We start from the raw sequence: 25,275 nt of genomic DNA on the forward strand, positions 1-25,275 counted from the left end.
CCAGTTGTGTGCACATGGAGGCAATCACCTGGGACTCGAAATTTCTCCCCTGGTCGCTGTGCAGGGTCTCCGGTACTCCAAACCGGCTGAACATGCCCGCCACCAAGGCATCGGTGGCTGTCTCGGCTTCTTGATCAGGGAGGGCATACGCTTCTGGACATTTTGTGAAATAGTCTATGGCCGTTAGCACGTAGCGGTTACCCCGGCTTGACAAGGGTAGAGGACCCACCACATCCACCGCTACTCTCTCCATCGGGGCCCCCACGGGAAACTGTTGTAGTGGAGCATGGGAACGACCAGGGGGGCCCTTCCTAGCCATACACGGGTCACAGCGGTCCTCTACATCCCTCCGACACTGCCCCCAGTAGCAGCCCTGGCGAAGGCGCCGGAGCGTCTTGGTGACGCCAAAGTGCCCAGAACCTGCGGTTCCATGCATGGCCTTGAGTACAGCCTCTTGCAGACCCCTCGGGACCACCACTTGCCACCTCTTTTCCCCTGTTGCTGGCTCCTTCCACGCCCGCTGTAGTACGCCCTGACACAAGCGTAGAGCCTCAAACTGAGACCACAGTCCCTTGGTCGCTTTAGAGAGCCCGGACACTTCTTCCCACGGTGGCCGCTGCTGCCACTCGACCCACTGCAGAACAGGCTGTAGCACGGCGTCCAGCTCCTCCTGTTGCTTCCACTCTGCCCCGTCCACTGTCCGGAGCTCCTGGCAGACAACCTCTTCCACTGGCCTCGCAGCCGCACAGGCGGCACCCTCCTCCAGCAGTTCCTTTTCCCGAGTCTCTCTCCTCTCGCAGTAGTGGCAGCCGCTGGCGGCACACGGGCGGAGGGAGAGAGCATCCGCATTAGTGTGGCGCACCCCAGCCCGGTGCTGCACCCTGAAGTCGAACGCTTGGAGCTCTTCTATCCACCTGGCGACCTGCCCTTCGGGCTCTTTGAACGTCATGAGCCACTGTAATCCAGAGTGATCCGTCCTCACCGTGAATGCCTGGCCACACAGGTAATATTTAAAGCGCCTGATGGACAGCACCACTGCCAAAAGTTCCCTGCGAGTGACACAGTAACGTCACTCTGCTTTGTTGAACGCCTGGCTGAAGTATGCCACCACCCGCTCCCCCTCTGATATAGTCTGGGAGAGCACTCCACCTACCCCCACCCCGCTAGCGTCTGTGTCCAGGGTGAACGGCAGACGGGGGTTGGCTGGGACGAGAACCGGGGACTCACTCAAGGCCCGCCTCAGGCTGTCAAACGCTGTTTGACATTGCTCCGACCACAGGAAATCCCTGTCCTTCTGCAGCAGCTGGAACAGGGGTGCAGCCGTGCAAGCAAAACCCCTTACAAACTTCCTGTAGTACGAAGCCAGGCCCAGGAAACTCTTCAGCTGTTTCTGGTTGCGAGGGTTTGGGCAGCCCGCGACCGCCTGCACTTTCTCAGGCAGGGTGCCGATGCCCTCACCCCCCACTTTGTGGCCCAGGAAAGTGACCTCTCTCTGCAGGAAATTGCACTTATCTGGATGTAGCTTCAACCCAGCGGCTCTGATCCTTTCCAGCACCACTCGCAGAGCTCCCAGGGCCGCCTCAAACGAGCTGCCATGCGCCAGGATGTCGTCCAGGTAAACCACGCACTGCTGGCGGGGAATCTCCGACAGCACCCTGTCCATCAACCGCTCAAACGTGGCCGGGGCATTACAAAGCCCAAAACTGAGGACCTTGAACTGCCATAGTCCCCGGCCAGTACAGAAAGACGTTTTTGGCCTAGCCTCTGGGGCCAGAGGAACTTGGTAATACCCACTGCGGAGGTCCAAGGAAGAGAACCACGATGACCCGGCGACCAGGTCCAGGGACTCATCGATGCGAGGCAGGGGGTATGAATCCTTCTTAGTGACCCCGTTCACCGGTCTGTAGTCTGGGCACAGCCGCCAGCCACCGTTCTTCTTCGGAACCATGACTACCGGAACGGCCGACGGGCTGTCGGAGGGCTTGATGATGTCTGCCTGCAGCATGCTCTGCACTGCCTCGTCACAAGCCTCCTGACGAGCTAGGGGAAGTCGACGCGGCCGACACTTGATGGGATGCGCATCCCCCGTATCAATCTTGTGTTCTACCAAGTGCGTTCGGCCCACCTCCTCCTCTTTCATGGCGAAACTGCCCTGGAACTCTAGCAGCAGCTGCCACAACTGCTCTTGCTGCTCTGGATTTAGGCCGCCACAGTTCTTCCGCCACACCTCCAATACTGCAGGCAGAGCCTCTTCCACCCCAGACTGGGGTAACTGAGGGGGAGCCATGATCGGTTGGCACCGTCCGGGGGTGACCGGTGCAGCATTGCCCTGAGTGGGCGTCGCCATGGATACGGGACAGGAGGAAGGATTTTCTTCCGTTCTTAGAGTACTCACAGTGGGTGTCAGGGGTCTCCCCGCAGGTTCAGCCGGGACGTGGATACGGGTCATAGTGATCACCGGCCCCCCATGGAAACTCACTGTACCGGCTAGAAAATCCAGATGGCAGCCAGACGCCTTCAAAAAATCCAGACCCAGAATACACGGTTCCTGCACCTCCGCTATCCACACGGGGTGCTGCACTTCAACTCCCCCCACCGACAGCGTGCCTCTTCCTTTCATTGGCGCCAGCTCTCCCGTGACGGTGCGGAGATGCACCGCTGTCGGCTCCAACATAGTCCCACTGGGCAACACATCCGGTCTCACTAAGGTTACTGTAGAGCCTGTGTCCACCAGTGCAGCACAGGGCACCCCTTCCACAGCGACAGGGATGTCGCAGGACTTTCCACCACCCGCGCGGCCCACCGCGACGACAGGCTCCAAGCCGGTGCTGTCATCTTCTTCAGAAAGGCGTCGCGTCTTGTTCCCCCGGCTGAGCTGCCAGGCTTCTTCCTCTGATGTCGGTGTTGATGACAATAGAACGGTGGTTTGGTTGAGGAGTTTATGGGCTGGGCTCTGCATCTTCCCCTTTATGCGGACCCCCCGTCGTTTCCCTGGGTCCGGCGTGCCTTGGGGCAGTCTCTGGCCAAATGTCCCGGCTGACCACAACCCCAGCAGACCCTGGTACTTGGTCTGCGTGCTGGCTGCAAAGAAACAGCCCTTGTCATTTCCGTCATCTCGGTAACCCATGCCTGCTTCTCCTCCTCCCTGCAGCTCCTCGTAGCCTGTGTTACCGGCCCTCCGTTGCTCCTCGCAGCTCCCCTCCACACATCCTCTCTCTCCACAGCCATCTCCAAGGCTGCCTGCAAGGACTGTGGATGCTGCAGCTGCACCTCGACCCTCAAGTCCACAGGGAGGAGAGCCCGGATGAACTGATCCCGTGCCAGCTCGCTCTGCACTGCGGGCGGCAAGGGCTCATACGCCTGCCGCGTCAGGCTCTCCACTACATTAGCCAGCTCCCGCAGCGTCTCCCCAGACTGCCTACAGCGGTTGCTCAGTTCATTTCGGAGCAGCTCTGGCGTTAAACACTGTCCAAACCGCCTCTTCAGAGCCCCCGCTAACGCCTCGTAGCTGAGTCTGTTCTCTGGGCTAAGCAGCAGCAGACATGAAAGAGCCTCATCTGTGAGGCACAAAGCTAGCTGTAGTGCTTTGGTCTCTACTGACCACCCTCCAGCATGTGCAAGTACCGGTTAATTAACGCTACCGGTTGATGGGCGCCGCCATTGTTGTTTACATCCCGCTCCGTTTTGGCGCGAAACGCAGCTGAAGATGGTGACATTTCCGCGTCTCTAGCCATCCTCACTTCCGCCTCCCTCAGGCTCTCTCTCGCCTCCCGTACCTTCACGAACTCCCCGCTCATGTCCTTCGACCACCCGCATGCTCCGTCTTTGAAGTAGTTGTTGGACGCGGGGGATCGCCGCCCCCCCACTTTTTTTAAGCATGATTTTAATAAATATAAAATCTTTACGAGTGATATCAGTTGCAAATTTGTATTTGTTGTAATAATGACGAAACATAATACACTTCACAGTAATTATAATAAAAACGTAGCTCAAGTATTTATGCAACTTGATTGAAGCGTGTGTGTGTGTGAGGGGCAGCACCCTGTGTGTGTGTAGGGTGACCAGGTGTCCCATTTGAGTGACAGTCGTGCAGAAAGGCCGGCACCGCCCTTTATTATTATATTGACAATTCACGGTCAGTGACATTTTATATTTTCAAAATGGCGAAAAAATAAAAATGAAACAGCAAGTCAGTTTCAACATTTTCTGAGTGAATTCAAATATGTATTTTTCATTTGTGCATGTGCCCACTGAAAAAGGTAACACTATAAGGCATTTTTATGCATTTCATTGATACACCCTTTGAAAATGTCATTCGGCAAAACAAGGCTATTTTCCATATGATATTAAAATCAATGACAATGACACAGTCACAGATAGTGAAAAATGTAATTATTGATCTATAAGGAATCTATATCCAGGTATAACATTTTCACAGCAAAACTACAAATATTAAATATTTTGTCTTTTAAGGCAATAGCTTTTCATCCGTCAACATTTTTTTCCTACATTATTCCAGTACAGGTAAAAATGCTTTCAAATCATATGAAACCTCTTATTATAATTAAATTAACTTTATTAATTTAATTGTTTATGTCAAGTAACACACTATTTTATATATTTGTTGTAAAATTCATTGTTTTACTGTATGACGTCTTTCGTTTTACTGAATGACAAAATATGCCATTGCACATAGATCCAATAACTGGATTTAGTCCTACATTTAAAAAAAGGATACCAAAGACTTTATAATTGAACTTTACATTTATTGACATCAAAAAACAGACTCAGTCTCATAACATCGTTCTCCATTCTCTTAACACAATAATGATGTCAAATATTAACCAGTAAGTATCTGATTAAAGTTTCTTTTTTATCACTACAACAGAATAATAACAATAACAACTCCTGTTTTTATTTCAGCTGCTATCAACAGGTAAGTGAACAGGCAACAATAGCGGCAATTCTGTTTTTCTTATTGCATATGAAATATATAATTTAACATTGTTTTATTGCAATTTATACTTTACTAAATAATGAACTCATTAGTGTTAAGAAATACACAGTACTACTGAAGGCTGGTCAGTGTTATTTACTGACTGTTTCAGACTGATAAGAACTTATCCCAGTCATCAGCTGACAATTTGGAGCTTCTACTAGAAGATGGTTCTGGTTCTGAGATAAGCGTTTTCACATCTGATTGAAAGTAATAGATGACATCGGGATTTTGGGGCCATGCAAAGCAATTCTTTCTGCCAGACTGTTGCATACAGGACACCTCAACGTCATCACCAACTACCTTCAGGACTTGCCCTACAAATAGCTTTTTGTCATAAGACACTATTACCATCTTTCCAACCATGTCATCAGATTCTGAAATGGTGGTGGAGGGTGTAGCTGTTTTGGCATGAAAGTCTACCTCAGAGGGTGATTCACATTCACAGGTAAGTCCCATTCGATGGCAAAAACAGGACACATCTCTAAACATGATCTTCTCTGCGGTGTTTGCAGTTACCTGGTGAATATTCAAGGTGCCTTTAACAACCGGCACGTCATTCGGCAAAGCCTCATCCACTCTGGTGATGTCATCTTCGGATACCCAGTAGAATTTTACATTTGAATTCGATTTTTCCAGAAAGGAAAACAAATCTTGAGGCTGCTGAATATCACTTCCTTGCAACACAAATGCATCAGCACCTCTCTTGACTGAACCACCAATACCGTCTGGTGCACCCTTTCCATGGGCCTTCTCTGAGAAGTTCCATGTTATCTCTTTAATGCCTCTAAGGAAAGGCATGGTACACATCAAGTAGAAATTCTTTCGGTTTCTGTACTGGGTGAGTGGGCCGTCACTCATGAAGTGCACTGTAGTTATCCCTGTATTGGATAGGACCTCATCCAACACAGTTTTCAGATGTCCCCATACTGCCCGTTCGTCATGTCGGAGGGAGTCGGAAATGGTGGCATAGGCTTGAGATTTCCCAGCTGTGTAGACCATGCATGTGTGAACTGTTGCCTGTTTTCTACTACCCCCAAAATGAAAAGACTGGACCTCAACATTCAGCTTACAGGCATAATTTTCAGAAAAGTCCATATGGACTACAGCCTCATGGTCTTGGAGGCTGTTCTTGAGGGCCCTGCACTGTTCCACTTGATGGATCCATATGTACTGGTGCTTTGCCAGTGCGTCCAGCTTTTCATTAAAGCTTTTCAGGAGATCCTCCCATGTTCCTGTTACAGCTTTCTTCACAAAATGGGAATAGGTTTTTCCCTCCGAGCAGACCCTCTCTCTCTGCCATTGGTGCCATGTAATCTGCTCAGTGTTTTGGGGGATGGCTGATTCAATGTCGGAGTTGCAACACTTTGCACACTGCCTGAACATGCATTTTTTGTTTTTCAAATTACACACTATTTGAGAGAGTGTCTCCGAAATGCTTTTGCTTCCTAAAATGCCAATTTGATGTAATTTGTTAATGAGAATCTTGACATTCTCATGATCAATGCACGCACAGGTGTTGCGGTCACTTGCCTTTGGCTCTGTGACATAAAATGGACGCAGACGGACAAACAGCCTGTAGGATATGGAATGTGCCACTCCTACCTCCGTCTTGTACTCTGAGTGAAGCTCTCTAAGAGACTTGGTAAGAACACGCCGCTGTTCCTTGACCTTATTTTTAGTGACAGTGTCCTTCTTTCCTGGTAAAAGACGACTGTTTTCATCACGTGTGAGAAATTCAATCACACTTCTTCTTCTTTCTGGACCTTTTCTGAACACTTTTGGTCGATACTTTTCATTCACTGCTTTATGTTTTGCTCTATTCAGTCTCTGTACTTTCTTGCGGAATGCATCTGCTCTTCTTTTTTCTCTTAAAAGTTGCTTTCTTAACTCTTCTATTTCCTCCCTCAGTTTCCTGGTACGGTTTTCACTTCGATGGCTGGAGTTTTTTTTCTTGCTTCCACATGAAGCCTTATCAGGTGTTGAGGATGAGAGTGGTCCCTCCCAAGGTGAGGATGGCTGAGCAGAAACAGATGGCCTAGGAAGTGAGGATGGATGAGATGGTCCAGGAGGTGAAGATGGCTGAGATGGTCCAGGAGGTGAAGATGGCTGGGATGGTCCAGGAGGTGAAGATGGCTGGGATGGTTCAGGAGGTGAAGATGGCTGGGATGGTTCAGGATGGGCAACTTGTGGAGGCTCCTCAAAAGAGTCCTCAGACAGAGGTGTGAGGTTCATCACAGCTTCCACCTGCCTCTTTCTTTCCCTACGTCGCCTCTGATTGAGCCTCCACTGTTCCCTCTTCTTTTCAGCAGCAGATGCTGTCAGTTCTGTGACGGACGGATGATCATGCTGTCCAGCTTGCATCCTCTGTTTATACCTACAAAGTATTTATTAATTTAGTCATGTATTTATTTATTAGATATTCATTTGTTTATTCTTTTTAATGAAGATTTAAGCCAAGTTAACTGCCAAATGCACTTTGTAGTGGTACTGTAGATATGGAAAACAAATTCAGGCTTATAGACAATCCATCCTATACTGTTTACTGCCATTACTGCTCTCATACACCTTCACAGTTATACCTGTCCCTTCTCATTGCTAGTCTCTCCTCCCTAGCAGCAGGATCTGCCCTTATCCTTGCACGGAAGTGTGCACCCCTCTCCTTGTTGGACACAGGCATCTGTTAAAATGTTTTTTTTAATAATAATAAAAAATAAAAATAAATAATACAATTAATTCAGTTATACAAACTCTATAGCATGTTAAAACAATCAATAAAGAAAGAAAGAAATCAGTTAAATCCACTGTGTCATTCGGGATAACAGATGTCATTCAGACAAACGGTTTTACTGAATGACAAATTCTGTTTTGCTGAATGACAAATTTCATAGAAATTCATTCCTAACAGGCAGTTGCTTGGTCGCCTATTAGCAACAATGACCTTGACCTCAATTTGTAAACTTCAAATTTCATCTATAACTTAATGTTTTTTAAATTAAAAACTTTATAAACACTTTTTTGACGTTTCACCGAATGACATTCAAATCTGTGACACATGGTACCACACATGGAAAAGGTGTAATCATCTCAAATTTAGGAGCAAAATGTAAACTTACCTTCAACTTGGGCAGTCTTCAAGGGTCCTCTGAGTGATGTCATCACATGTGGCCTGACTAAAGTCATGTGACTATAGTTCAAGATGGCCTCTGAACTTTGTTTTACCGAATGACATACAGGAAAATGTTTCTTTGCGGAACAAAGTCTTTTAGATATTTCTTTATGTTTTTAAAGGTGCATCTTATCAAAACTTTAAAATGTTTATCAAGAGACTTGAACAAATATGCCGCATAGAATAGTTCATGATTTTAAATTATTTTCATCATTTTACAAACAATTGTCTTCATTGACTTTAAGTGAGAACCGTTTTACCGAATGACATCTTACCACTTTAATACTAGAAAAATCACCCAATTTAGTATTATTTACACTATTTACGAATAGTGGTCAGTAAAGTGATGTGAGATTAATGCCTTCATACAATATTTAACTATTTTTATATAACAATATAAAGTTAACTGCTTGTGGAAACAGATATCTAGGCGTCACGTCACTGACTCTCTCGCCCCGTCCAACCAGTAAAAAAATCCCCACTACACCACTGGTTATGGGGAAATGCAAGTTTGCGTCCAAATGGTTGGAAGATAAGGAGGAAGGACAATCAATACTGTATTTAGTAAATGTGAGGTAAAGTGTGTCGTCAATGTAACCGGTTAAAACTCAAAGTGGCGATGAGGTCTTAAAATGTATGGAAAGGGTCTTAAAAAAGGTCTTAAAACATTTCACTACAGGATTCCTGCATATACCCTGAAGAAATAATACTATACAAAAAAAGTATCAAATGATGCAAATGTAAAAAAGCCCAAGAATTTTGCAAGTTTCTTGGCACTTTAATTTCAGATTTTTCTGTTAAAATGCCCTCAGCTTATTTTTTGGTATGTTTATGATGAACATTAATTAATAATTAAGTGCCAAGAAACTTGCAAAATTATTGGGCTTTTTCACATTTGCATCATGTTATACTTTTTTTGTATAGTATTATTTCTTTGAGAAAGGCAATAAAAACTGGGGACATTTTGAAAAAGCGACATTTGTGAATAAAATATTTTGCTAAAGTAATCAAATAATTAATTCCAAATTCAGTTTTTGAAAGCTACATTTTATATTATCATATGTCAAGACCGAAAAGGTAATTGGTTCTTATCTTTATAATATAATTGTTTGATTACTTTTGAAAAATATGTATAGAAATGTATTATCTAAAAAACTCAAATCCATTTATAAGTAAGGACGGCTCTTGTGGAATAACCACAGAATACAAAAGCATGCCTTTAATTAAAACAATCATTAGTAAAGTAACTTACGTGAGACGTTTCCACAGCCATATTTCATCCAAGCGGCAAACTCTGTGGAAGACGGTTATGGCTAGAAAGGATCCGTCTAGTGTAAATATGACGTCACGTTCTCGTTGTAACTCGTTGTAATCGGAGCGACTCAAACACATCTACAGCAGTAACATGATGCAACATACACAGTAATGCAGCAGCAATATTAATAGAGAAACATCGGACTTAATATTAAAACACTGCAAGGGAACATTTTATTGCACCAGGAGCTATCTTGGGACTTTTACTGCGACAACGTTGACTTGCCTGTGAATAAAAAATAAACCATAGTGTTGGTGATCTACAGTGTTGTCATTCTTCTTTGAACACCAACAAGACCGCTAACACCCTATTTCAACAATCACACCCCCTGTCATTGACATAATTAATAGATAGTTTAGCTTCTCACCATCATTTGCTGTGGCCAACTGATGTGAACGATCGTAACTGAAAGGCTGCCTGCCAAACGTAAACATTCAGCCACGTGACATTCTGCCAAACTCTCGCGAGAGTTTTACACAAGACGGATCCTTTCTAGCCAGAACCGTGGAAGACCCGGGACGCCAATACGGAAGTGCCACACACTGCAGTTCATCTAGTGGCCAGTAGGAGCAGTCTGCAGAAGGGAGCAATTTCCATAGACCCCCATGTTAAAATGCCCAACTTTACAGCAGAAATAAACATGTTTACATCGTGGTTCAAAAAAACATATTCTCTGTATAGTTAGATCTCCCCTTCATGAATATGGATTGGGGGGGGTGAATTTTTTCTCAACTCATCTGTTTAATTAATATTAAGCCTTAAAGAGCCTGTGACACGAACACAACAACTGTTGTGCAATGAAATAGTGGGCTACTAGTATTCTCGAACCGTCAGTTTAAAAAAGAAAAAGCGATACCGTTCCGATAAATATAAACAATTTCGAACATCGCGGGAAAATTCCTTCGACTCATTTTGAGGTTTTGGGGGAAGCCGGAAGTGACGTCAATGCGGGAACGCTTCACTGTGCGGCGAGAGAGCCAAACACGGACAACGTGTGTTGTCATGCGTAGAAATTGTGAATTACTGAGTTTAGGCACGTTAATAACGTTTTAATGAAGTTGACTACAGTATATTCATATTTGTCAGTGCTTTCATGTCAATTCGGCGAAAATAAACATAAATGCTCGTGGTGAAGATGATGATTAAATTAGGATTAAAAATCGGTAGTGAGAGCTGCTGAATTTCCTCCCGTCGGATGTGATATAAAAACAAATCGATTATTTTTGTAAACTCAAGTGGATGAAACTACATTTATTAGTGCTTTCATGTCAATTCGGCGAACATATGATACATTAAATGATCGTGAGGATGATGATTTAAAAATCTTTTGTTTGAGCCGGTCTGCATTTCCTGATGAGAAAACAAACCTTAGCTTTTTGTAGTTGCAGTCAGTGGTGTAGTGGGCCTTGGACGCGGGGGTACCCCCACTTATTTGAAGCATGATTTCTTTTTTTAATAGTCTAATACATCTAAAATCATTGCCAGTGTTATCAGTTGCAAGTGTGTGTTTGTTGTAATAATGACGAAAACATAATAGGCAGATTTCACAGTAATTATAATAAAAACGTAGCTCAAGCATTTATGCAACTTGATTTGAAGCGTGTGTGTGTGAGGGGCAGAACTGTGCGGGACTGCACACACAGCATTTTTATTATTTGTCCCGCGTCCCACACATTGAGACTATGTCCCGCATTTGAGTGATAGTCGCGCAGAAAGGCCGGATCGGTTCGCTGACAGCCGGCACCGCCCTTTATTATTATATTGTCTAAACGGCATCATGTAAGTTGCGCTGACAGGCGACACAGAGGTCCCCAAGCCCCCCCCCCGTTGACAGTTCACGAGCGCGTCCATAGTGTCTCCCGTCCACCCACCACCCCGTCCACCCAGTAAAAACATCCCCACTACACCACTGGTTGTAGTAGTACACCAACATGGATTAAACGTGTGTTTTTTTTTACCACAATGTTGGGGAAATTAATGGATAAAATGCACGGATTATTATTATTATTATTATTATTATTATTATTATTATTATTATTATTATTATTCCCACTCCGATTGGGACACTAGGCCCACCGTTTGCCCGCAGCGAGGCTCCCCCCGTTGACAGTTTACGTGGGCTGGGCTGGGTGCAGTGGCGGACTGGCCATCGGGAGGAATCCCGATGGGCCGGTACCGAAGTGGGCCGGTCGGATAAGTCACTAGCACATCCCCCACTCCCCCCGTTGACAATTTACTAGTTGTACCGAAGTGGGCCGGTCGAGAGTCCCGGGCAGGTTTTTAGTCCCTGTCCACCACTGGCTACATGACCGTATGATCGCCCATATTGACGCACCTAATTCCTAAACTTCTAACAGATACAAAATAAACCGATCCTTCAGCCTCATATGAGCTCTCAGACACGTTCAAAATTAAACTGTCATCGCTGTCTGAGCTTGCTGCTGTGTGCGCCATCGTGCGTTTAGATGCAGATGCTGGGATCCTGAACGGTGCAGCTGGAGCGCTGTGCCCGCAATGACGTCACCCATAATTTGGCGGGACTTGAAGAATCCCCGAGAAGATCCAGGAAATGGTCAACATTGAAGGGCAGATTAATGGTTATCAAAGTACAAATATCCAAAATCAGTTCAGTAACGGTTTTCAAGGGGACAATATTTACTCAAATTGATGGGTTTGGATGATGGGGGAAAATCGTGTCACAGGCTCTTTAAAGTTATGCATATATTAGGGCGTTTTCACATTGAGTGACAGCTCTGTCAAGTGACTGCTGCTGCTTTTAGCTTCTTGTCTCTCTGCTAAGAGCTCCGTGATGCTACAGGGACTCTGCCTGCTCAATTCATCCAGGGAACACAACTTGAAGCCGGCCGTGGTTGTTTGTTCTTCATGCTTATATATATATTGTGACTCGCAATGCGGTTAAAACAGACGGTGCATGAATGCGGTTTTGTGGTTAGTGAAATGCGAGTACTTTATTTATGTGTTAATGATTTTAATCAGCTACGTAATGAATGTTAAGGCTTGGGTTAGCGTGTAAGCGAGTGGTAGCTACATCGGTGCTAACGATGCTAATCGTAGCCTCCAAGTTAAAATCATAGACTGTATATATAAAGGTTAAAACGAAATAGACAAGTGTTAAGCGTTAAGTGGGATAATACTGTAGAACAAACGGCTTCTGTTTGAGGTTGATAAAATAAGGTCATCCGTGTAACTTAGAGAGATATTTTATTATGTAGGTAGGAACCGTAAGGTTAATTTAAATTGGCTATGTTCAAGTATGTAGACAAACTAATGTCGAAGTAGTGTATGTGAAATCAACCTCACAATAAGATGTGTGTATATTACAATTATTAATGTCATATTTCAAGATGATTAGTTAGATATTACAATATGGTTGGTTGAGCTGGAGTTCATTATTGAGCTTACAAGTTAACGTCACAGTCATCTGAAGAACGAACCCAAACCTTGTTGTTTTTATTAATTGCATCACCAAATTGGTATCAAATAAACAGTAAGCATTGGTAACACAACTTCCAAAGTTACAGTAAAATAAAAAGGACCCTGACTCGGGCAATACACAATCCAACATGTTCAACAGAAGAGAATCAGTTATATTGTTTGTACACATGGTACTTTACAAATATATCTGTTTGTTTAAGGAGTCCAGGTGATGCAGACAGGCTGGACCAGAGAGTGAGAGACAGAACTGGACTCCTCACAGCAGTGAACTTCAGCACAGCTACAAAGACTATTTTTTTCATACTGTAAAAAGAATTAAGAAATATATTGGTTTAAATGAATGAATTATTGACTTGAATACACTGATATGAATTCCATTAAACAATACTAAATACTAGATCACCTACATACCAGTTAAGTTGAGGGTTTTTTCCATGCGAAAAGTTACATTTAGATGTTAACAAGCAATATGATTTTGTCAGCTTTCTAATTTAATGTATTGAAGGCAAATATATTTAACACATAGTGAGAACTGCTACTATATATCTCTCAATATTGTCTGTAAAAAACGTGTTAAAAGTTATTCTTTCAGTGAGACAACAGAGCAAGCTTCTACAGTTGCACTACGTTTTGATAACAGTTAAATATTATTTTGATAATAACATATATTTCAATGTTGATGAACTTCCTACTGTTCATTCATAATCTGATTGTCTTTGTAGCTCACTGTTGAAATAAATAAAAAAACACACCGCTTTCATAAATAACACACTTGTTCTGCAATAATATGTTTTATGTTTCCTGTAATTTTTGTTAGGAAAGGACATGCCTGAAAGACACGACTCAACATTTTCTCCTTCTCTGCGGGTCAAGAAGAACATCCAAGAGGAACATTAAAAGCTGATGTTATGAGATTTTAAGACCAGTACAGGACATTCACTAAGAAACGACTTTTATTGTGAAAACACAGTCAGCTGATCGAATGCACCTATTTCCACATCTACACTCCATCAGCTGATTATTTATATTTGCCTCGCTTTATGAGCTTTAAATCACTTGTGCCTTGTACCGCAGAGTTTGCAACGTCACAAATAAATGGGGCCAATCTTCAGTCAGATGTGAATGTGTAATCTAACATTTTCAGTAAGAATAATGGACGAAAGGATACAAATACAATTTATTGAAATGTGAACCAAAACGTAATCAAACATGTTTTAAATAAAAAGCACTTATGGACAGAAGGTGTAAACCTATTAAATGTATAAGTAAACACATTAATGGCTCATTTCCACTGCAGCGGGTAGCCCCGTTTAAGCGTCCTCAAGCGGCCAGGCCAGTTTTTGGTGGCCTTTCCATATAACGTAGCACCGGCTAGCAGGTACTTTTCCCCTCTTTTTCCGACCCCATAAAATCGTGGTTCTATCAGGCCAGGGCCAGGGCTGAACTAGTGACGTCAACACTCTCGACTACTGATTGGTCAGAGAGAATCGTCACAAGATCGCGCGCAAGATCATCCCTAGCATCGCATATATATCTAGAAGCAAGCTTGCAGCATTTTTATACACAGCATTTTTGTAAACGGAGGAGCTACAAAAATGGCAACGTCAAAGAAAAGCACACCGTGGTCGACCGAGGAGGTGACGACGTTCCTACATCTCATTGGGGATGATAAAATCCAGCAGGAGCTCGACGGAACAACTCGAAATGTGAAAGTGTTCCAGGATGTCTCTGCACAGATGTCCCCGCCTACTCTGGGTTGCTACCCCAGGTCCTAAACTGTAATGGAAATGCGCCACGGCCTCGGACGGCCAGCGAGGCAGCCCGAGGCCTGAGCGAGGATGCTTAGGGACGCTTAAACGGGGCTACCCCGCTGCAGTGGAAATGTGCCATAAGTTAAATAAAGTGACAGACTAGGCCTATGCAGTTGGTATCAGCTTTGCCCAGCATGGGCTCCTCCATCAGGCCTGGTCCTCCTCCCTGAAAGCAAAGCACAAACAATCGCCAGGCGGAAGATAAAGAAACAGAAGAGGTTTTTCAATGATACCCTGAGAAGCCTCCACAGGAAATTTCTCACTGAACATCCTAATTACAATCTCTCTTACTCCTTGTTCTGTCGTATGCATCCCTTCTGGGTGGTTAACCCAACACTTGCAGAAAGACAAACCTGCCTTTGCAAGGTTCATGAGAATCTTTCCTTTCTGGCTGAAAAGCTTCACACTCTTAAGTTAATTAGGAGCATGGACATGGAAGACCTGACAACAGGGTACATGAAATGTCAAATGTTAGAAATCCGCTGTTTATTATTTAAAGTTTTACATCCGATTCGCTCCTTTTTTCCTCTCTGCACAGCTCCAGTTTGGGCATTGGCCTGTCATCAGATTTCATTTTTAGTTGCTGCTGTAGCGGAAGTTTAGTAAAATTATGTTTGATGAAATACTTCAAATCTCCACCCTCCGTAATTGCACTTGCTTCAGTTGCTTGCTACTTTCTAAGGGCGGTGATGACTTACAGTACGAACTGAAGTTGATGCGATTTGATTGGATTGTGAGGCAAGGGAAGCCAGCCGCCTCTGGATTGGTCTTGGCATGGCCCTGACCAATCAAAGGTTGGCAGGGGCATGACGTGAGCCCCATCTGATTTGTCAATCCCTCCTTTTTTTTCACCAATGGAAGCCAATTTTGGCTGGCCTCCTCTCCAATAGAGAACAATCTACTGTTTCACCATAACATCTAGAGGGGCGCTGTTGCACTCTTTGTAAAATACTCAATGAGAATGGGGGAGAAATGGGCTTGCAGCAACACACAACACAGAATAATTACCGAAACCAAACGAAGTGTTTTTATTTATTTATTAAAATGATAACTACAATCCAAAAAACAGGGGAAGCCTGGCTTCCCTTGGCCTCCAGGAGAACACTGAGTTCAGGGGATAATTCTCACCCCTTGCTCTTGCCTGCACTTGTATACCTGCCAGTTGAGCTGGTTCTTCCACCAGCTCAACTCTGTCCCTCATCATGAACGCAGAAGGCTGGCTCAATCTGAACTCGCGCCCTCATCATTCTCTTCATCATCTTGCACTTGTTCTAAACTGCTGATGTCTGTCAATTTGCGATATTTATATGCTCCACCTGCGAGTGACTTCACCTTTTTTTCTCTTGCCTTCTCGGCCGCACCTTTTTCTTTTCATTTTCTTTGATTTTTATCCATGTTTTTTCATTCTCCCTGTCTGCCGCAGCGTCTAATCCCTTCTCTTCGTGTGTGTGGCCGGTCTTTTTTCTTCTTCGTGTGTGATTTTGACAGATAAGAACCACACAACTGCATTAGCGGCCGCTGTCGCCCTCTGTCGGCCGTCAGCGCAACTTAAATGATTTTTTTTTTTTTAAAGGGCCGACCGGTGTCGGTACCAGATGTGTTCGGGGTACCATATGTGTTCGGGGTCCGTCTCTTACCAATGACGTCACGCATTGTACGCATTGTAATTGGCTGTACGGTAATTTACCCAGGGGTGCTCGGGGGCAAATCACATCTACAGATCATGAAGAACCGAATTGAATGTTTGTGAAAAAAATGTTAAAAAAACATGAAAACGGAGCAATGGCTGTACGCCATTGGCTGTACGGCAACTCAAGAGGACCATCATAAACGGTCAAATTCCGAACATTTAAACATAGCCTACACTTCATTCTTTACTTTGTCCGTTATTATATGTAGAAGATGAACTACCTCTCTGAAAGGTCCCAATGTGTTCATTTTGATGGGCTGTCTTCTGAGTGGTTAAACATCACAAATGATTTTCTGACTTCTGACTGCTTTGGATATATAATTACACCACAATAAGGTTTTACTATCACAGTGCACTGAGATTTGTGACAAACTGTAAAGCACTTACACATCACTGTACACTGTAAACCAAGGCGGTTTTGCCATCACTTACTGTACTGAGGCTCAGTCACTGGTACATTTTCATTTACAAAGCCATGTTGGATAAAGTACCATCTTATATCTGCTCCCTGATCTCTCGGCAAATTGAAAGTACTTATTGCCTGAGATCTCATGCTGTGGTTTTATTAAATGTGCCAAGTGCTAGGACTGTCTTAGGGAAGAAAGCTTTTAGATGTGCAGCTCCACTAACTTGGAACAGTCTGCAAAAAGAATGTAAAATTACCAAGCTGGTACCACTAAATGTTTTTAAAGCTCGGTTGGATGCTCCACAGTCAGATGCTGTTGGTACCTATACATGTGGATAGATATGTAAATTGTAATCCCTGTAATTTTTGCTGTATGATGTCCTTTTGTTGTTCTGTTGTTTATGTTTTTATGTGGAACCTACTGCTGCAGGTCTCCCTTGAAAAATAGATAATTGATCTCAATGGGATTTTAACTGGATAAATAAAGGTTTTTAATTGAATGTCGAGCATTAACTGCAAGTCACTCAAATGCATACACTGGAGAATAATTATGTTACAAGTGTTACAGAAAACATATCCAAGTGTAACAAACATCCAGTATTAACCTTACTGTTTTTTACTAACAGTAACCAACTAATAATTTTCATGAAGTGCATATTTATTCCAAACTCACAATATATATATATATATATACAGTATCCAAACTCTTTAGGCACTGGTTAGAGGCATTCATGTGAAGCAGATCACCAGAATCCAATACTGGTAAAAACGTTGCAGAGATCAAATGTTTCCTTGTCTGAAAGGAGAAACCTAATTTTAAAACAACATTTTCAGTGTGTGACTTGAAAGATAAGTTCTGATCAATAATATAACTTAGATATGTGTATGTAGTGACCCTTTCAATGTCAATGTCAGTCCCTTGAACAGTACAAATGTTGGGGAGAAAAGAAGTAAACTTTTTGCCATTTGAGAATATCATGAGTTTGGAGTTGTCTGCATTTAATACCAACTCGAGTTGAGATAAATGGGATGGAATAACATCAAAGGAAGACTGGAGGAAATCAAGACTTTGCTCTATAGAAGAGGATGAACAATAAATAACAGTATCATCTGCATAAAAATGGAAAGCAGCATTTGAAAAATTATTAGAGATTATTTACATATATGGTGAAATTCTTGGTCCTAATATGGAACCTTGGCGCACACCCTTTCAAATCAAATCAATCAAATCAAGTTTTATTTATATAGCACATTTACAAACGATTTTTGGTCGAGCCAAAGTGCTGTACAAGTAATAAAAATACCCTACAGTAAAGACATTTTACAGCTAATACAACAGCAGTTTGTTCAGAGTATCAGTATGAGAAGAAAACGACACCCTCTGTCCTTAGACCCTCACATCGTACAAGGAAAAACTTCAAGAGAAAACCAGGGGAAAATGGGAGAAACCTCGGGGAGAGCAACAGAGGAGGGATCCCTCTCCCAGGACGGACAGACGTGCAATAGATGCCGTGTGTAAATCGAAGAGATAATACATTTTACTACATAGGTAGACCGAATGTTAGGAAATGCATGTGTCTATAATAAGAGGATGATTCCAAGAAGATGTCAACAATCCTGTGGGAGCCTTCAGGGAGGCAGCACGACGAGACCACGACCCGAAGTCCACGACTTAATCCAGAACTCAGGATAGAGGATCCAGGATGCGGGACCACAGCAAGAGGATCAGCCTTGACTCAAGATCACATCAAGACACAAAAGAAGAAAAATGTGGCTGGGTTAATCAGAACATGAGAATACACAGATACAGACAGACAGAAGGAAGAACAAGCACTCCCTTTGGAGTGATTTTTTTTAAATATTGAAGTTAAATGCATCAATCTGGTGCACTTTGAGAGCAAAATGAAGAGATATATGGATACCTCTCAACATCCATATGAAACAACTGTAAACAGATTTACTTTGTCTTTATGGATTCGATTGTGGACTTGATTGTGATTGCTGCACATTATCCCTTACTTAATAAATACTTTTTTTGATAATCTATTATATAGAAAAGTATATCATATTGATATATAATATATAATTTATTGATAATATATAATATAATCAAATATAACAATCAAAACGAAATAAGTAGTATTAAGTATTAGGGCTAAGAAAATATTGTACATGTGAAATAGTTGTATGTATTGATTTAAATTGACATGCATACGCTAAGCCAAAAATAGTCCGTTGTTACTGTTTGAACTAACGTACCAACGGCACTGAACATATTACATATTACCTACCATATTACGTTATATACTTCTTACCTTCAATTTCTCTTGTTCTTCTCCTCATTCGTCTTGGTTTTTCTTCAAGTTTTATTGTATTTCTTCAAGTTTTTATCTTGTTGGTCGAATGCACTTAAGCGTCAGCTAAATGAAATGTAATGTAATGATCAAAAAACCCCTCTATACGTCTAGACAGCGTGGGTAAATTACCGTACAGCCAATCACAATGCGTGACGTCATTGACGTCATTACGTTGTGACGTTGTACGTCGTGATGTCACTGGTAAGAGACGGACCCCGAACACATATGGTACCCCGAACACATCTGGTACCGACACCGGCCGTCAACGGCCCTTGACGACCGGCCGTTCTGTGGTTCTCCAGATTCTATGGCCAGTCCGCCTCTGAATAAGCTGCAATCCAAATTCAAAGGACTGCATGTACAATGAGTGTCCCCACTGCAAAGGACAGGAGTTTGCCATAGCAGCAGAAGTGAACCATCAGGCAAATGTCGAACTCACTCAGTGGTCAACTGAAACAGTCCTCAGAGAAAAGAAAAACAAAGATGGTAAAAAGGACAAGGTCCCCATGAAAATCACTGTGAAGAAGAAAAAGGACATAGTGTTGGCAGATCTGCTGGAGATGTTTCAAGGCCAATTGAGACATTTCAAACGGCATACATTTAACATTAAAAGCCAGTTCACCCACTACCGTGAATTAAAAAAAAAGCATGACCAACCAAGAATGCTTGATTCATGTGGATTTTTCGGAGAATTACTAATGTAAGCTTGCAGCAGAAATCCAGGCAATGCACTTTGCCCCAAACCAGAAGCTAGCAACGCTCCACACAGGAATTCTTCATGTTGGTGGGACAGCAGAGCACATGTGCTTTGGCACAATTTCGGCATCAAAGGAGAAAGGCCCACCTGCCATTTGGGCACATTTGTCCCCCATCCTGGATGAAGTAAAGGCCCCGTATCCTTCTGTCGAGGTGGTGCATTTCTTCAGTGACGGTCCATGCACGCAATACAGACAGAAGGGAAACTTCTTCCTCTTTAGCACAGAGCTGATGAACCATGGTTTCAAAAGGGGGAAATTGAACTTTTTTGAAGAAAGCCATGGGAAGGGTGCTCCAGATGGAGTGGAAGGCCTCCTGAAGCGAACGGCTGACAGGCTTGTTAGCCAAGGTCATGACATCCCTTCAGCAGAACATCTCTACAGTGCTTTGTTGAACAGCGGAACAGTTAGTGTGCTCTATATCGGAGAGAATCTGGTGGATGAAGCAATTAACAAGATGCCAAGTCATCTGCCAGCAGTGTCCTCAACTATGCGTACCCACCAGGTGGTCACAGGGGCACCAGGAGAGATCTTGTATCGAGATGTAAGTTGCCCTTGCACCGCCAGACAAAGTTATGAGTGTCGCTGTGATGACACTCATACTTTTAGTTTTGAGGTTCAGCAAACAACCCCTTTGCTGCCTCAAGCACCTAAAAGCAACAGCAAAGAGAATGAAAGGCTGTGGGGTCCTGATTCAATTGGCCAGTGGTGTGCCCTTAAATATTATGGAGATATTTACCCAGGAGTCATTCAGGAGATCATGGACACACATGTGCAGGTAAAGTGCATGCACGTTGCCGGAGTCAACCGGTTCTTCTGGCCACTGAGAGAGGATGTGTCCAGATTCTCATGTTATGTCACGTTTATAGTTTTGTAGGTTTGGGTGTTTTTGGTGTTTTCCATGTCATGTTTTCCTTTGGGTTATTGTCTGGTCCTTTTCCCTGTGTTTTCCTCTTGTTATTAGTTTCCCTGGTGTGTCTAATTGTCTGATTATGTTCACCTGGGCCCCTGTGTTTTCTCCTCCCTCCTCACCTGTGTCTTGTTGTGTGATTGGTCTTGTGTGTATTTAAGTTCTGGGTTTTCTGTCTGTCTTGGTCGGTTCGTCTTGTTCCCTGACTAGTTCTGCGGTGAGTGTTCTGTTTGTCATTGTACATACAGGACTGTCTCAGAAAATTAGAATATTGTGATAAAGTTCTTTATTTTCTGTAATGCAATTAAAAAAACAAAAATGTCATACATTCTGGATTCATTACAAATCAACTGAAATATTGCAAGCCTTTTATTATTTTAATATTGCAGATTATGGCATACAGCTTAAGAAAACTCAAATATCCTATCTCTAAATATTAGAATATCATGAAAAAGTATACTAGTAGGGTGTTCAACGAATCACTTGAATCGTCTAATTAACTCGAAACACCTGCAAGGGTTTCCTGAGCCTTGAAAAACACTCAGCTTGGTTCAGTAAACTAAATCACAAGTATGGGGAAGACTGCTGATCTGACTGCTGTCCAGAGGACCGTCATTGACACCCTCCATCAGGAGGGTAAGACACAAAAAGAAATTTCTCAAAGAGCAAGCTGTTCACAGAGTGCAGTTTCAAAGCACATCCACAAAAAGTCTGTTGGAAGGGGGAAATGTGGCAGGAAACGCTGCACAACCAAGAGAGATGACCGCAGCCTTAACAGCATTGTGAAGAAGAGTCGCTTCCAGAATTTGGAGGAGCTTCAAAGACAGTGGACTGAAGCTGGAGTCCAGGTATCAAAAGTCACTGTTCACAGATGTGTCCGGGAAATGGGCTACAATAGCCGTATTCCCATGGTCAAGCCACTTCTGAACTCAAGACAACGGAAGAGGCGTCTGACTTGGGCTAAGGAAAAGAAGCACTGGACAGTTGCACAGTGGTCCAAAGTCCTCTTTTCAGACGAAAGCAAGTTTTGTATTTCATTTGGAAGTCAAGGCGCCAGAGTCTGGAGAAAGGCTGGAGAGGAGCAAAATCCAAGTTGCTTGAAATCCAGTGTGAAGTTCCCACAGTCAGCGATGGTTTGGGGAGCCAGGTCAGCTGCTGGTGTTGGTCCACTGTGTTTCATCAAGCCCAGAGTAAATGCAGCTGTGTACCAAGAGATTTTAGAGCACTACATGCTTCCGTCTGCTGAAAAGCTCTATGGAGATGAGGAATTCATTTTCCAGCATGATCTGGCACCTGCCCACTGTGCCAAAACCACCAGTAACTGGTGTACTGACCATGGCATTACTGTCCTCGATTGGCCTGCAAATTCCCCTGACCTGAACCCCATAGAGAATATGTGGGGTATTGTGAAGAAGAAGCTGAAAGACACCAGACCCAACAATGCTAATGAGCTAAAGGCTGCTATTGAAGCATCCTGGGCATCCATAACACCTCAGCAATGCCACAGGCTGATTGCCTCCATGCCACGCCGCATTGATGCAGTAATCCGTGCAAAAGGATTCCCAACCAAGTACTGAGTGCATTAATGGACATTTTCAAATGTTTGATTGTGTTTTGCTGTTATAAATCTTTTTTTTTTACTTGGTCTGAGGAACTATTCTAATTTTTTGAGATAGGATTTTTGAGTTTTCTTAAGCTGTATGCCATAATCAGCAATATTAAAATAATAAAAGGCTTGCAATATTTCAGTTGATTTGTAATGAATCCAGAATGTATGACATTTTTGTTTTTTTAATTGCATTACAGAAAATAAAGAACTTTATCACAATATTCTAATTTTCTGAGACAGTCCTGTATATATCATAGCCTTGAAATAAAGGAAGTTTCAGTTTATATCTGCATTTGGATCCTGCTTGTTTCACAAACCGTGACAGTACGAACCAACCTTAAAATGGACCCAGCAGATCTTTTGAAGCTACAGGCGGAACGTCTTGGATATTCTCTGGAGTATATTTCTTATACGTGGAAAGGCGCCTCATCTAGACGGGGTAGAGAGGCTGCGATGAAGGAGGCACGTCAGGAGGTTGCTCGCAAGCCCTGGCTCTGGAGCTTGTTGCCCGAGTGGCTTAGGATTTTTTCACGTAGCCCTGGGAGCCAGTCCTCATTTTCTGACCCTTTCTTGGGGTCTGGTCTGGAGTTTGGAGGTCCACGAAGCCTCCAAAATCCTCCTAAGAGACGCAAGGCCAGGGTTCCGCGCCCAACAGCCATGGTTCCGGCTCCAGCGCCAGACCCAGCAGCTGTGGCTCCGTGCTCCAGTGCCGGCCCATGAAGCTTTGCTTCCATACTCCATTACCTGGCTTACACAGCCAGGGTCCAGGCTTCTGCTCCGCGCCCAGCAGCCAGGGTTCCGGCTCCAGAACCGGACCTTACAGCCATGTTTCCGGCCCCAGAGCCGGACCTTACAGCCATGTTTCCTGCTCCAGAACCGGACCTTACAGCCATGTTGCCGGCTCCAGAACCGGACCTTACAGCCATGTTTCCGGGTCCAGTGCCGGCCCACACAGCCATGTTTCCGGCTCCAGAAGCGGACTCATCGGCCGACGCCAGCTTCCCGAGTCCTGTCGGCGTACCGGCCGACTCCAGCACCTCGTCTCCGGTTGGCTGTCCGTCCGACGCCAGCTCCCCGTGTCCTGATGGCTGTCCGTCCGACGCCAGCTCCCCGAGTCCTGTCGGCATACCGGCCGACTCCAGCACCTCGTCTCCTGTTGGCTGTCCGTCCGACGCCAGCTCCCCGGGTTCTGTTGGCAAACCAACCCACTCAAGTGTCGTTGGAGATTCCGCAGACTGCCCTTCTGCCGGGGGTCCTGCCAACCCCATGTCCTGAGCCGTTGGAGGTCCCGCAGACTGCGCTTCTGCCGAGGGTCCTGCCAACTCCATGTCTGGTCCCGTTGGAGGTCCCGCAGACTACTCTTCTGCCGGGGGTCCTGCCAACCCCATGTCCTGTGCCGTTGGAGGTCCCGCAGACTACTCTTCTGCCGGGGGTCCTGCCAACTCCATGTCTTGTCACGTTGGAGGACCCGCAGACTACTCTTCTGCCGAGGGTCCTGCCAACTCCATGTCTGGTCCCGTTGGAGGTCCCGCAGACTACTCTTCTGCCGGGGGTCCTGCCAACCCCATGTCCTGTGCCATTGGAGGTCCCGCAGACTACTCTTCTGTCGGGGGTCCTGCCAACTCCATGTCTTGTCACGTTGGAGGTCCCGCAGACTACTCTTCTGCCGAGGGTCCTGCCAACCCCATGTCCTGTGCCGTTGGAGGTCCCGCAGACTACTCTTCTGCCGGGGGTCCTGCCAACTCCATGTCTTGGCACGTTGGAGGTCCCGCAGACTGCTCTTCGGCCGGGGGTCCTGCCAACCCCATGTTCTGTCCCGTTGGAGGTCCCGCAGACTGCTCTTCTGCCGGGGGTCCTGCCAACTCCATGTCTTGCCACGTTGGAAGTCCCGCCGACTACTCTTCCGCTGGGGGTCCTGCCAACTCCATGTCCTGTCGCGTTGGGGATTCCGCCGACTGCTCTCCTGCCGGGGGTCGTGCCGGTCCTGTGTCCTCTTCCATGGGGGATCTTGCCGACACCGGCTCCTGACCAGCCTCCGGAGCTGTCTGGTCTTCATCCCTCCTCGGACTCTGCCTTGCCCCCGGGCCGTCCGCCCGAGATTCCCTCCATGGACTCTGCCTTGCCCCCGGGCCGTCCGCCCGAATTCCCCTTTTTGAACTCTGCCTTGCCCCCGGGCCGTCCGCCCGAATTCCCCTTTTTTTAACTCTGCCTTGCCCCCGGGCCGTTCGCCCGAGACCAAGCCTCCAGACCCCCTCCACCCACCCTGCTGGATTTTTGTTTTTTTTGGACGTCTGGAATCCGTCCCTTGAGGGGGGGGTTATGTCACGATTCTCATGTTATGTCACGTTTATAGTTTTGTAGGTTTGGGTGTCTTTGCTGTTTTCCATGTCATGTTTTCCTTTGGGTTATTGTCTGGTCCTTTTCCCTGTGTTTTCCTCTTGTCATTAGTTTCCCTGGTGTGTCTAATTGTCTGATTATGTTCACCTGGGCCCCTGTGTTTTCTCCTCCCTCCTCACCTGTGTCTTGTTGTGTGATTGGTCTTGTGTGTATTTAAGTTCTGGGTTTTCTGTTTGTCTTGGTCGGTTCGTCTTGTTCCCTGACTAGTTCTGCGGTGAGTGTTCTGTTTGTCATTGTAAATATATATCATAGCCTTGAAATAAAGGAAGTTTCAGTTTATATCTGCATTTGGGTCCTGCTTGTTTCACAAACCGTGACAGGATGTGCTTTTGTACCCTTTTGAGGACATTTTGAGAGTGATTCCTCCTCCAAAGTCAGTGACCTCACGCCACGTGGAGATTGAC

At 44.8% G+C, this 25,275-nt stretch overlaps 2 protein-coding genes across 7 annotated transcripts in view; both read right to left on the minus strand.

Annotated features, from left to right (window-relative positions):
• LOC307044843 (uncharacterized protein) overlaps positions 1 to 9,809 on the minus strand; it is a 50,192-nt gene extending 40,383 nt beyond the window's left edge. For all 6 annotated transcript variants that reach the window (XM_079690263.1, XM_079690262.1, XM_079690261.1 and 3 more), the window contains exon 1: positions 9,418 to 9,809. In XM_079690263.1, coding sequence (XP_079546389.1) covers positions 9,418 to 9,557 — 140 coding nt within the window. In that variant the 5' untranslated portion in view covers positions 9,558 to 9,809. The remainder of the gene's footprint in view (positions 1 to 9,417) is intronic.
• Positions 4,782 to 8,853, minus strand: LOC307044092 (uncharacterized protein). The gene is made up of 2 exons (XM_079689132.1): positions 7,579 to 8,853; positions 4,782 to 7,373 (listed from the first exon to the last, which is right to left on the minus strand). The coding sequence occupies exons 1-2, from the start codon at positions 7,674 to 7,676 to the stop codon at positions 5,105 to 5,107; spliced, it is 2,367 nt and encodes a 788-aa protein (XP_079545258.1). The 5' UTR covers positions 7,677 to 8,853; the 3' UTR covers positions 4,782 to 5,104.
• Positions 9,810 to 25,275: the final 15,466 nt, after the last annotated feature.

This window comes from Notothenia rossii (assembly GCF_949606895.1).
Source record: "Notothenia rossii genome assembly, chromosome: 6".
NCBI lineage: Eukaryota > Metazoa > Chordata > Actinopteri > Perciformes > Nototheniidae > Notothenia > Notothenia rossii.

Excerpts from the sequence above, each read along its gene's own strand:
- LOC307044092 (XM_079689132.1), bottom strand. The coding sequence starts at position 7,676 with ATGCCTGTGTCCAACAAGGAGAGGGGTGCACACTTCCGTGCAAGGATA. Across the intron at positions 7,374-7,578 it reads CTAGCAATGAGAAGGGACAG|GTATAAACAGAGGATGCAAG; the intron begins GTATAACTGTGA and ends AATACTTTGTAG.